Source organism: Pimephales promelas, chromosome 25 (genome assembly GCF_988280905.1).
Source record: "Pimephales promelas chromosome 25, fPimPro1.hap1.1, whole genome shotgun sequence".
NCBI classification, from domain to species: domain Eukaryota; kingdom Metazoa; phylum Chordata; class Actinopteri; order Cypriniformes; family Leuciscidae; genus Pimephales; species Pimephales promelas.
Genome location: NC_142793.1, coordinates 23,304,740 through 23,319,577, shown reverse-complemented (window position 1 = coordinate 23,319,577; position 14,838 = coordinate 23,304,740). Strand labels below are relative to the sequence as shown.

The 14,838-nt window shown below is 36.1% G+C and overlaps 1 protein-coding gene across 1 annotated transcript in view; it reads right to left on the bottom strand.

Moving 5' to 3' along the window:
• Positions 1–10,116, bottom strand: part of lsp1a (lymphocyte specific protein 1 a) — a 32,532-nt gene extending 22,416 nt beyond the window's left edge. Inside the window, 2 exon segments of the mRNA XM_039648012.2 lie at positions 1,507–1,656; positions 9,917–10,116. Of these exon segments, the coding sequence (XP_039503946.2) occupies positions 1,507–1,656; positions 9,917–9,975 (209 nt within the window). The 5' untranslated portion in view covers positions 9,976–10,116.
• Positions 10,117–14,838: the final 4,722 nt, after the last annotated feature.

Here is a 14,838-nt window from a genome sequence, read left to right as displayed (position 1 = left end):
AAATGTGTGTGAGGTCCTTAATGTTTACTTGATTAAAAGCAAAGCACTATGTTGTGGGATATGACAAACCCTGTTCCAAAGGCATGCCTTGCTGAAATTTCTTCAGAGATTAGGTAATGATGAGAGACCAGCTGTGCCGCCCACTGTACATGTGCACATGTCTTTGGTTGTGAGAAAACAAGAGAGAAAGAAAACTAAACAGACATTTTGCGAAGTCCAACCTCACCATCAACGACTTAATGCTCCTTTTTTCAGATATGTAAATCTATTCAAAAATACATTAAAAAATGCAACTCACACATAGAAGTGCATGAATGTTATTTTTGGAAATTGTATATTTTTATTTTAATGAAAAGCATGTTTTAATTTCTGTTTAAAATTGTATATTATTTTATTTGGGTGCGGTTGTTGTACTGTCCTGAGATCATTCATAAAGACTAAGTAAGTACTAAGTAACTCGAGTTATGTAATCAGATTACTTTTTTCAAGTAACTAAGTAATGCATTACTTTTATATATATATATATATATATATATATATATATATTTATATAATATATATGTAATTTTTATATATATATATATATATATATATATATATGAAGAGTTCAGATGCAAAAGCCTCTAAATGCCATTTAAAATTTTCTTCTTTAATGATGATTTTTATCAAACTTGTATATTTAAGTTCAGTAATTTCACTTAAATGGCAATGATAATTACCTATTAATTGTTATTTAAGTGAAATTACTGAACTTAAATATACAGGTTTCATAAAAATCATCATTAAAGAAGAAAATTTCAAATGGCATTTAGAGGCTTTTGCATCTGAACTCTTCATATATATATATATATATATATATATATAAAAATTATGGAATCATTTTGTGAATTTAAAAGTAATGCATTACTTAGTTACTTGAAAAAAGTAATCTGATTACATAACTCGAGTTACTTAGTACTTACTTAGTCTTTATGAATGATAATGATATATATAATGATAAGGTTTATTTTAAAGAATGCGGGTCATGCGCAACAAACTTCTGTATTTGGTTGATATAAATTTATTTTAACATCAATAATATATTAAAACACGTTTTTCAAAATAGTGGTTAAGATGTGTTCATGTTTTCAATGTGTTGAAAAAATACATTGTTATTTTTTAATTGATGGTTACACATGTTTTTCAAAACCATATGAAAACCACATGAATACAAAGATTACATTTCGAAGAACATGGCACTTCTGTTTTAAACTAAGTTTTTCCTTTTATTTATTATGGACATTCTTTTTTGACCCAAAAACTAAACAAAAACTGTAGTTGTTTACATGTCGGTCAGACGTCTCCTTCTGTCTAAGTGGACAGCTCTTGGCCAGAATAAGCTGCAATGAGAACCAGACATGTTGCAAGTCCACATTTCCATATTTCATATGGAAATCTGCCAGGCAACAAAACAAGCTTAACAAATACCAGGTGAAGTGCGATGTATAGAATGACGTTGAAACTTACAGGCTGGCCTCAGGTGGGTGGTTCACACTGTCCTGAGGGGACCCGGCAGATCTAGACAGGCTATGTTGATTGCGGAAAGCCTCCCGGGCCCGACGTCGCCTTTCTCTCTCGATCTCCTCAGCATCTTCGACACTTCGCTGGGCCGTCACTCTGCAGGAATAGAAGTGAGAATGAGCCCCTGTTGATCCAGATGAGAATCGTGGTCGAATGATAAATGACCCCCTAGCCTAAAGTGCTGTTGACTATGATACATGGACCTCTTCAAGAAATCTCCAACAATACAGTTTGTTTAGTCCCTTGTTTGAGATTTAAAGCCGGTGGAACATCTGCTCTGGCATTCGACACCGCCAATGCTTGAGTGACAGATTGGAGGCCTATGCAAACTCACACTCAAGATACTAAGGCATCTCTGTGTTTATCTAGCCTGTAAACATACACAAACATGCTCTTCGTGTCTCCAACACTTGAAAAAGTAAGCCAAACAAACTAACGTTGTCTAACTTGGCTTTATACGTGCATACTCGCTTTGGACTAGCGTCGAACTAGACGCGAATTTGGCGCTCTATTCGTGTTTGGTGTGACCGCATAATGAACAGGCTGCGATGTCAAGATTGCAATGCTGATACTTAAATACAATAAGTATCAGCTGTGTGCAAAGTGACTTTAGTGAATTTAACAATTTACTCTAAGGCCTCGTTTACACTGCATGGTTCAAGTGACCCAAATCCGATTTTTTTCCCTCATGTGGCACAGATCGGATATGACCAGTGAACGTGTGCGGGAAAAAAACGCATGGATTCCGATTTTCTCAGATCGGATTCAGGCCTCATTCATATGTGGTAATAAATCGGATATGAATCAGAGACGTGCATTTGCGTGTGCCATGTAAGCAGACAAATCGGATATTCCCCGGTAATGCGAGTCGTACTTCATTAAAAAGTGCCCGATTATAGGCGCGATGGAAGAAAGGATACACACAGTGGAGCAATGCGGAGGTTTCATGTCTTTTGAGTGTTTGGGGTGAAGAGTGCAGGGTTGTTACAGAAATAAATCTGTTTTTGAAGACATTTCACGAGATATGAGGCATCGTTTTAAAGGGTTAGTTCACCCAAAAATAATAATTAAGTCATTAATTACTAATTCCAACCCCGTAAGACCTTCGATCATCTTCGGAACACAAATAAAGATATTTTTGATTGAATCTGAGAGCTGGATCACTCTTCCATAGGCTTCCTAAGGGACTGGCTCTTGACGGCCCATAAAGTCATTAAATAAAAGGTTTAAATATTCCATGTGCCTACAGCGGCTCAATTATAAGTTTATCAAGCGACGAGAATACTTTTTGTGCGAAAAAAACATAAATAACGACTTTATTTGACTATTCCATTACTTCCTTATGGGCGCATGCGCGAGAACTGAGACGAGGACGTTCTTCTTCGACTACTTCTTGTTACCGGCTGCTCACCGCGTAGGAGTTTTACCGCCCCCTACCGTATAAGATGATCCATATATATGGCTCCTCTGCTTCCTCTGCTTGTAAACAGAAAGTTTTGCGCTTCCAGCTATATCAGCACATCATCTTATACGGTAGGGGGCGGTAATACTCCTAAGCGGTGAGCAGCCGGTAACAAGAAGTAGACGAAGAAGAACGTCCTCGTCTCAGTTCTCGCGCATGCGCCCATAAGGAAGTAATGGAATAGTCGAATAAAGTCGTTATTTATGTTTTTTTTCGCACAAAAAGTAGTCTCGTCGCTTGATAAACTTATAATTGAGCCGCTGTAGGCACATGGAATATTTAAACCTTTTCTTTAATGACTTTATGGGCCGTCAAGAGCCAGTCCCTTAGGCAGTCTATGTAGGACTGATAAAGCTCTCAGATTCAATCAAAAATATCTTTATTTGTGTCCCGAAGATGAACGAAGGTCTTACGGGGTTGGAACAGGATATGGGTGAGTAATTAATGACTTAATTTTCATTTTTGGGTGAACTAACCCTTTAAGTGCTCGTGGCTACAGTGCCTCTTCTCTTTTCTTCCGCCGTACGAGACCAATGTTTAGATGACTTATTGAAATATTGTGGAAAGGAAACACTGGATTTTATTCGCATCTCCATCCATTGAATTTCGTTCTGTTTTGCTTAATTTCCCAGGTCAGAACGTCTGCATTTGGTAGTTTCAGCAGTGTATAGTGTAAATGCAAAAATCGGATATGGGTCACTTTTAAAAGATGATGTAAGCAGGTCGTCAAAAAAATCGGATATAGTCAGAAAATCGGATTTGTGCATCAAGACCTGCAGTGTAAATGCAGCCTAAGTGCCATATTGAGGTCCCAATATCTCTGGGACCTTAAAAATATGGATACTAAAAGAAAAGTTTGTTAAAAAACAAAATGTAAAAGCATATATTTTTGAGTTATATTGAGTTATTTTGAGGCAGGCACCATTGGCATATAATGTAACAAAGATTGATTAACTCAACACATTTTACTAATAGACATGTCAATCTCTGTGTACAAATAAAATAATGATGCTATCTACCATCTTTCTAATTGAGCTGGGGAAGTTTCTGAAATTTGGTTGATTTTATACGGAATCACCCAATAATACTTGCAATCAAGATGTACCGAATATATCAGCAATTGCTGCAGTTCCCTGTGGCACTCTGCCTTCAGCAACTGGTACAAACCAGTTGACTCATAACCCAACTACATCTTGAAACCAACCATACAGTTTCACAAAAGGCTTATGGCAGGATCTGATTTGTCACACACAGTTCCCGTGCCTCTGATTATAGGCTGTTAATCACTCAGACGGGATTACTTCATTTTTTGGCAGAAGCCACTTGAATGATGTCAATCCTGCCAATGATGTCATTCAACATCAGATTTATTTACCTCTATTAGTCTGATTATGTAGCCTTTTCCCTTTATGTCTGGAAATGCCATCTTTCAATAGTTATGGAAGTGAAAACAGATTTTCAGTCATGGTGAGCGTATTTGTCAAACACAGACTGACAAAATGTTTCTCAGACCCATTTCTGAATTAAATGGAAACAATAAAGTGTGAGAGAAAGAAAGGGAAAAGCAAACAAGAGCCTGGCTTATATTCAGCATGTATCACCTTATATCCTCCCATGAAAATGTGTTGACTAAACTTCCACAGCCTGGTGCCCTGGGGCAGAAAGGATTTGGAAAGCTTGATGGATTGTGAAATGTTTTTTGGCCATTGTTGCCTGCCCTAATTTACCACAGCCAAGTCTGGTCTTGCAGAGCACAGGATGAGCTACATGGGTCAGTCACAAATGGGTCACATGGAAGTTGACCTCTGACCTGAGTTTCCCTTTTCAGCTCTTAGCCTTAATTATTAAAGTGAAATCAGTGATCAATAAATGCCAATTGTCTGATACATGCTCTCCAGACAGGGTGTCATTATCATTGTTTGAAGGGATGTATGACTTTCATTGTTCTGTGGAGCACAAAACCAAGATATTTAAACTGTTTTTGACCATATTATGAAAGCCAAAAGGGTCCAAGACAACCTATTTTTCATGTTTTAAGTAATTTTTCAAAGTCAAAATACCTTCAATGTTCCACAGAAGAAAGAAAAGCATAAAGGTTTGAAACAACATTAGGGTGAGCAAATTATTTTTTGGGTAAACTCCCTCTTTTAAAGCCCTGTTTACACCAGCAACTGAGCAACTGGAAGTCGATTTCTGGCAGCGTCAGTGTGTGTATGCTGTCCCATGGCTTCATGGGATAGTGTAGTGTGCTCTGGATTTGCAGAATCTTGCCAGAAGTGCAATCTGAGTACTTTTTGCCTTCTATAATTTTATTGGTCCCACTTTTTATTAAGTGGCTTTAAGTACCATGTACTTACATTGAAATGAATAATTTGATACAGTGGACTTATTGTGTACATACATGTTTTTACATTGTACTTATATTTAAAAAATACCAGCATGTAAGTACAGCCTTAATTAATTTATGTAATTACACAGCTGACCAATCCCTTACACTTAAACCCACCCTTAAACCTACCCATACCACCACACCTGTCCCTAACCTTACCCCTTTCACACCTCAATAGCAGCAAGAGTGATTTACAATACAACATGAGCACAATAAGTACCTTGTACATATTTTTAAATCCAAGTACATAGAACTTAAAGCCACTTAATATAAAGTGGGACCATTTTATTTAGACACACTACTTTTTCATATACTGGTTTTCACCTATTATATAATAGAGAAGTATGCAGCCATTTTGGGGTTAAATAAGCCGTTTACACTGACAGAAATTGGATGTCGTTCATTGTTCAATAGAAGACAAGACAATATAGTGATCAGGTAAATGTTACTGGGATTTGACTGTTCTGAACGATGTGTCTCGACCCAGTTCCCACATAAAAATTGTGCATAGAGTTAGATTATTATGAAATTCAAACAATAAATGTTGTTTTAGGACAGTTCAATGTGGAGTGATATCGCTACGTGAACACTGATGTAGAAACACCTAGCCCTGGTTGTAAGACTAAACCGGACATAAACTGTAAACTTGTCCCTCAAATCTGATTGGTTGATTGGAATGTTGTTCCAGGATCAACAAAGTTGGTGACTCAGGTTCACCTAAAATGTCCTAAAAGTGTGTGAACAACACATGTGATGTTACATTTACCTCAGCAAAGTAATTCAATCCTGTTTGAATGAAGAAGAAAAAACCGTTAAGAGTTTGTTTACAGGGAAAATAATCCTTCTGTATTTGAATGATTTGAATGATGGATGCTGTTATTTTCTTCCTCTCTCATTTCATATCTGAATTGAAGGGCAGCTGTGAGGTTTATTGACTCTCTGAGTCAGATGATGTCATCCTAACGACAGATTTAAAGAGCAAAGGAGAGTTATTTTCCCAGGCATGTTAGTATCTTCCTGCTGTCAGTGTGTGGTCACATCACTGCAAACCTCACATACGTTTTCCAGTGTTCCCTAAACGGCTGAAGACATTTCAAAGCACTGATCTAAGCTGTTGAAAGTGTCACTGTAAAATGAGAGGTTAGATTCCTAAATTACTCGCACTTAAAAATGAAGTTTCCAAAAGAGGGGTTTCTCCCAAAAAAAGTTTATTTAATTAAAGGACATGTAAAAAAAAATCTAAAGAATAATTTTTCAGTATAAAGAACCTTTTATTTTAATGGTGACATTCAATGGATGTTAAAGGTTATTTATAGAACAAAAGATGCCAAAAAATTTGGAATGGGATTGTGATTGATTTGCTGCTTTTTTTCCATGTATGTTTAGATTTTTATTTGAAATGTATAGTTTACTTTTTAAAGTGAGCTTTTTCATATATCATGTAGTTTATGTTTCCCTGTATTTCAATGGCCCAGGAATAAACACATTCTTCTAATTTCAAATGATTGACATCCTAAAATATACATACTAACCTGAATTTTTAACCTTATCTCATTTCTCACCTAACTTTAGTGGCTCATCTTACCCCACTCCCCCTATATATACGTCTTTAATGCTTAACTAAACATAACACAGTGCCCTCAGTGTTTATTCTACTCTGCTGCCTAAAACAGGGATGCTAAAGTTTTTTTTCCCCCTTTCAGTCAAACGGCTTAGCCTTCTGCATTCCAGCAGCTCTTATCAGAGAATCGTAAATAGAAGAGTGGCTCCACAGTCCACAGATCAGGGGGTCACGGCTTTGACCACAATGAGAAAGATGTTTAGTGTAAGATACTGACATTAAAGAATCAACATCACGAAACCAAAAATTGACATCTTGCCAAATCTAAAACGATTTTGCGGCAGGAGTCAGTGTGACGTGCTGCGTGTACTGTGCAATCTGTAGAGTTTGTAATGGTTTTCAAAACACTTTGACAATGGTATACAAAATACTGCTTTCACAGTGTTGCAATTGACATATCCGGAACATGTCGCAGCGGTTCTGATGATTGTAGGCCGTTAATAGATAAAGCAGCTTGTTGAGTGTGAGAAAAAGCTGCTTTTTGGCAGCTCTGAAAACCCTTGGGGCGAAAATCATGTCTGCCATTAAGTCAACCTGTTAGTGTTTGACAAAGCACACCTAATCCACCTCATATCCTTTTTGTACAGAAGTGAAAACTTGTTATCACAACATTTTTTTTAATCAAATCAACTTATATAATTAATGTGGATCTCATAACATAATATTTTGAGTTTCTGGTGATTAAACCAATCTCCTTCATTGCATTAACTCAATTATTTTAACCTCAATTAACTTAAAGGGATTCTCCACTTTTTTTGGAAATAAGCTCATTTTACCACTCCCCCAGAGTTAAACAGTTGAGTTTTACCGTTTTTGAATGCCGATTTTTTTATATTTAGAAGAATATCAGTAACCAGACAGTTTCTGGTCTCATTGACTTCCATTGTATATTCTTTTCCTACTATGGAAGTCAATGAGACAAACTATCTGGTTACTGATATTCTTCTAAATATCAGAAAATCGTCTGAATGGATTTAAAAACGGTAAAACCCGACTGTTTAACTCTGGGGGAGTGGTAAAATGAGCCTATTTCCAATAAAAAGTGGAGTATCCCTTTAAGCAACCAGGTTTCTCACTTTTTTTTTTAGTTAAACCAATAATATTTTTTACAGTGTTTTCTACAGTGTAACCTGAGAGGTTACGCTATGTTTGTCCAAATTGTGTCTTATCTTTAAAACACTCCTTTTGTGTTCCACGGAAGAAAGGCAATCATGCAGGTTTTGAAAGGCATGAGGGGTAAACAATGACTATCATTTTTAGGTGAACTCTGAAAAGACAGGTTTATGTTTGTACACTTAAAAAAAGTCCCTTCATAGATATGACACATTTAAATTGTGGTTACTTTACTTAAACATATCTAACTAGGAGTAATACGTATTTAATCAGTCTAACATAAAATATTTAAATTGCGTCATTTATCAAATTTATTTAAGTTTGATCAACTCAGTTTTGTTAGATTAAGGAAAGAGGATCGCCTTCTGTTCATGCAATACCGCTGGGTTTTTTGGTGTTTAAATTAGTACATTGGGAAATGGCAGTTTCATTGTTTACAGTAAATAAACCTACAGTTTTCTGCCTAAATTATAGTTGGCTTGTTGCACCTTTAGTGATAACCGGTGTCATTGCCAATGAATGTCAGCAGGTCACATCTTTAATTAGGTGCCCTCAACCCTCTCCTTCCTTCCCTCTCCTGTCCCGTCATCTATCCACAATCCCACAGCACAAACAATAAACTCTCATCTGGAACCCTGACAAAATTCCAGCTTATAAAAGCCACAGTAAACGACACATCATGCATTTCTCTATAAAGACAACAAGGCGTGAAGATGTTACAAATTGCTAGAATGTAGGGCTGTCAAAGGATTAATCGCGATTAGTCGCATCCAAAATAAAAGTTTGTGTACATAATATATGTGTGTGCACTGTGTATAATTATATATATATATATATATAAATACACACACATGCTTGTATATATTTAAGAAATATTTTAATGTATATACAGTATATAGATTGATAAATAATTTATATTATATTTAAATATAAATATTTTATATATAAATATATATATTTTTAAATATAGATTCATGTGTGTGTGTGTGTGTGTGTATATATATATATATATATATATATATATATATATATATATTATGTAAACACAAACTTTTATTTTGGGATTAATGCGATTGATGCGATTAATCGTTTGACAGCCCTACTAGAATGTTATCAAATATGCTGAGAGTTAATTATTTTATTTTATATACTATATATAAATGAATCATAGAATGTGTTCAGGTCTTCTTTAGGTGTAAACTGTTCTTAGGTGTAAATCTGTTTTTACCTATTTGTAGGTAAATTTGTAAGCTATTTGTAAGCAATAATCACAATGTTGGCATTTATATAAGTGTTGTTTTAGCTAATTTGATCAGCTCACATTAATTGAAAGACTTTTTGTGAATTGAGGTTTTTTTTATTTTTTATATTTAACTATTAAAGACAAATGATTTAATGCTTATTTTGTTCTTTAAATAAACTAATAAATAACGACCAGTTAAAGAACCCACGAAATACAGCTTATGTTATATATACAATTTAACCTAACATCTTAATGTTATATCAACTAACCAAATACAGACATTTCCATTGCCCAAATGTAAAAAGTTAATATCCTCCCATAACACAGGATGACAGGTTCTTAAAAAACACAACATGGCATTAAATATTTACATTAATACAAAAACAATAAACCGAATCGTTACCCGCAAAACTGACATTAGCAATTACAAAAGAACAATGAAAACAAACTACATGTCCATCATCACACCTGAGATCCCAGCTATAAACCTTAAATTTGATGTGAAAGTCTGGAATACAAATTCCTCACCTCAAGAGCTTCTGCAAACCTTCCTTGCTGGAGTTTCGTCTCATGAATGCACTTGACATTGTTCTTTCTTCTCCGAGCTTCTTTTTTTTCTGAGATGTTTTGAATTCCGTGAAATCTTATTCACAAACACTCCCTCGCGCTCTTTCCCTGGACGCTCAGCTTTTGAGGAGAGATCCACGCGGCACTCGGTCTCGTCTCAGAGACTGGCTTTAGTCACACACTGTCCCCTCCTCCTCTCCTCCTCTTTTTTCCCTTTCCTGCATGTGGTTCTCATTGAGAGAGCTCAGACCTTACATCTTTTCCCCCTCCTTTTCCCTCTTTTTCGGGGTCATGTGGCCGCCCCGGGGGAAAATGTAAGATGATACCCCACCCCATGCTATGAATCCAGCCCCCCACATGACCCCCGTCCCAAACCCAGAATTCAGCCTTTCTTTTACTCTGTTTACATTAGTAACATAGCTCCCAGACATGCTTACAAACAAACTTCAGGAAGCATTGCTTTTCTTATATACTTGTAGGATCAATCATTCTTGATGATGACATAATTACACTACCGTTCAAAAGTTTCCTTTTTAAAATAAATGAATAGCTTTATTCATCAAGGACACATTCAATTGATCAAATGTGTTAGCAGAGGCAATTATAATGTTACAAAAGATTATGATTATAGTTCAAATAAATGCTGTTCTTTTGAACTTGCTGTTTATCAAAAAATCTTGAAAAATTAATAAATCTGCCAAAATATAAAGGGGGGCTAGACTGCTAAAAATTCAGGTTTTCCATCACAGGAATAAATTACATTTTAAAGTATATTAATATCGAAAACATTAATTTTATGTTGTAACAATCTCACATTAAATATTTTCTTTATTTTCATAAAATAAATGGTGAGCTTAAGAGACTCCAAGCTGTTGAAAGGTACTGTTTCTTGCACTTTTTTTGCACCAGGCGTTGATTTTTACTGAAATAGATTTCACCTTTTATCTTTTTGTCACAGTATATGAAGGTCAACATTAAAACTGTCTTGGAAACTTTTTAGTACATTTCCATTTATGCATTTAGCATTTTATCCACAGGAACAAAAGACATTTGTCACAAAGGCACATCATCCCCTCATTTATTTTTTGCAATTTTTAAAATCAATTAAAATGATTTAGAAAATATTATTTATTTATGTGTATTTAGGATAAATACTTATTTAGGATATGAAATGCTAGATATGATAATAGCTTTCCGCAAGACAAAGACTTTATTCCTAAAATTGTTATTTCTATCACTGTCATTTCCACTAAAATGACAGTGACATTGTGGTGGAAATATTCATTATTATATAGAAAAATATATATTTTTTTTCTCTAAAAGTCAAGAAGGTCCACATTTTAAGAAACACAAATACAGGGTTTTCAGACGAAAAGTTTCAAAATATACTTTTTTTTTTTGAGTAACTTATGAGTGATGTGTTTTTATATTTGACAATAATCCAGAAATGGTCAAATGGTGACCAGTACATGTTAAATATAACATTTCCTAAAACATTCTTTCATCTTATTAGACTTATATTGTACTATTATCACCTTACAGAATATTGCTTGACATTCTTGAATGTGAAAAAGTGAAATGTGTAATTTCCCCATTTGGTCGAGGAAGCTGGTTTCCCTGCCCCAAACTCATGCCATTGGGTCAGCAATTGTTATATTAGGTAGCTCAAACAAACAGAGCAATGTTTTGTAACCACCACAGTCACACAGTGTGTACACTTTTCAGAAAATACACCAACGAATAGCTTCTTTATAGTTTTCTCTGCATATTAAACTGCCATTTTAAGCAGAAAAAAATTACACAATTCACTTTTAATTGTCAAACTAATCAGCATGTGTCCAGCAGATTTAAAAATCAATATATTTACACTCTCTCTGGTCTCATTTACTTCCTGATTCACCACACACAGACACATTCACACACAAGCACATCTACTAAAGCAACAGCCTTGTTAACCCGGTAACTATGGTAAACTACGCACCATTCAGGCCTGTATGACTGTTTAGGTCTCTCTCCAGACAATAACGGCACTGAGCATTTGCAGTCTTCAACACTTTACTGAGCCTTGTTTAACAAGTCCGGCCCTCACTTAAACACTGACCCACAAGCCCACACAGAGAAAGGGGAATTTGTGGATATCAGGAAGAAATGAAGTCCTTCAGTTAAGTTATCTGAAGTTTCTATTTGAGTTTCTATTATACATGCAGTTGCCATATAGGATTGTGATGATGTTTTGAATTAAAGGAATAGTTTAACAACCCCCAAAAAATAAATTATCCTGCTTAAGCCTGAGAAACAACCCTTACAAAAATAAGTATACTACTTGTTAATTTTATTTAGTATATTTATAATTATACTTTATGTAGTAAATATCAATTTACTAGTAGCACATTTTTTTAAACATCCCCCGTTTTTTTCGTTGTTGTTTTTTTTACTGTATAAGTACTGTATATTTCGATTGAGTATAGGCCAAATATACTTTGTACAGGCTAAATATACATGGGGCCCTATTATACACCTGGCGCAATGCCAGTTTTTTTTTTTTTTTCTAGTTTCAGCCCAACGCAGTTATCATTTTCACGTCCTGCGCTACGTTGTTTAAATAGCAAATGCATTTGCGCCCATTTGTGCACCAATGGGCATGCTGGTCTGAAAACGAGATGTGTTCAGGCGCATTGTTGGCGTGTTAGTATTATGAGGCAACTGAAATAGACTGCGCCATTGGCTTTTAAAGGGAATGGGAGATGAGACTCTGGTTGGTTTATTTCACGTTACGCCCAAACACACCCATTACTCATTAAGAGAATAGGGACAACCCTTTTAGACCACGTGCTGGGCGCGTCGACCATTTTTCCCATCTTAAACAAGCAAAAGTGGATTTTTTTGGACACGACCTTACTGCACTTACGCCCTGCACTTTAAACCATGCGCTTAAAATAGGGCCCTTAGACTTTTCTATCAGTGTAAGTCGGGCATATTTAAGTGCAGTTTTATTCAGTCCACACTTTAAACAACGAACCATCCCTGGAAGAACATGCAGTCCACTAAAATTTCCCTGGACCCCTATTTCAGTGATGTCTGTCAGTTAGTGGGAACATTGTATGTGTGATATTAGCTAATAGCATCTTTGAATAATTGTTGTGGAGCATTTTGAGCTTGTGGTGCTGGGGTTTTAGTAAATGTTAGGGCAGAGGATTACCATGTATTTCTCAATTAATCTTTCTTTTTTTTGCTTGTCTCCATTAACAGATAAAAAAAGAAAATTTTAATAATCACAGGAAATCAGCCCTGTCATCTTACAGGACTATGTGCTGACCTATGATTCACCATGGGAATGCAGAGTTCTGCACTCCCTCACACACACAAACACAGAAAGTTTCAAGCCATTACCCACATTCCTGTTGTCTCCCACTTACACAGTACTGCCCTCTCAAATACACATGAACACTCATAAGCCAGTCTTGTGGTTTTACAGTTTTCTTTGGAAAATAAGTAACTACCTACCTAACAACCACCCATATCCTCTTAGTGACCACTTGGCAATACCCTAGAAATCACCTCATGTTTTACATGGGCATTTAAAAAACAATGAAATCAAAATGCAATTTTGATTTGGAGCCAGCCATTTTTATACCCCTTTTCCACCAAAAAAAGAACCGGTTCGGAACTGGTGCTGGTTCAAAGTTGGTTCGGAGTTGGTTCAACTTGCGAACCGCTTCAGAACCTATTTGTTTTTCCACTGACTAGAGCGCCCAGGGAACGACGTCGTTACGTCACTGTGTACGTCGCCATACGTCTTAGCTAGAAACGCTTGCAAATACAACATTACTTTCGTTTCGGATTATCTCTAACTCCAAGAAAGCTTTAAAACAATTGAAATATATAAGTCTTTTAATCTTTTTGTTTGTTATGTAGTTTTTTCTGATAAGTTATATAGCCTACCCCTGTAATTGTTCCATTTATTTGTTCTATATTGTGACTTTTCTTCTTTGCTTATAATGTCTTCAATAAAAAAATTACAAAAATAGAAACGCTTGCGTTAACTTCAAGCATAACAATTACAAAGGAGGACTCCATCGTGTTTCTGCGATCGTTTATTATGGTCAGAAAAGATGTTTAGAACACATCTAAACCCGCCCCAGATCCCGACGTAAGCATGACGTGGTAAAAGAACGGTTCTAGTCCAGCAAAGAGTTGGTGCCGCTTTGGAACCAGTTTTCCTGGCCGAGAACCGGTTCTTTGGCTGTCGAAACACAAAGAACTGGTTCGCGCGCAGGCACCGGCTCCGAACCGGCTCTCAAAATGCTTTGGTGGAAAAGGGGCTTTAGATGTGCAGAGAATAGAATAGGGCCCAGAACATAACCCTGGGGGACTCCCATGAAGATATGGACTGCCTGGTTATGTACGCCATCTTGGTTGTGACTGTCCAGATATTATGCTCCACTTACATATGGATAAATTCAGGTAAATGTTGTTGAGTACTGAGATAGGATGTCCTGCAAAAAGATAAACCATCTCAATAGGATGCTATCAATCAGTTCTTCATTAGAGAGCGGCTGGATGTAATTTACTTTTAGACAGGCTAATGCATGCTAATGCCCCCTGGAGTTTGACAAATGGCCTTTATAGGACCCTGAGAGCAAGAGGAAAACATTCTCTTTCCTGATGAGACAAGAATTGAGGTCTTCAGGGTAAGAGATGACTCAGAAGACTATATAACTTTTTCCATTGCTCTCAGGTCATGCCATAAATTCAAAGGTCAGACGGATTTGTGGCACTGCCCGGTGAAGTGTTCATTCCTGTCCAAAAGTTCTTCGCCTAGCATTTTTGCCAACACAGTTTTGTCTATGTTTGAGAAATACATTTTGTCATTATAATGTTTT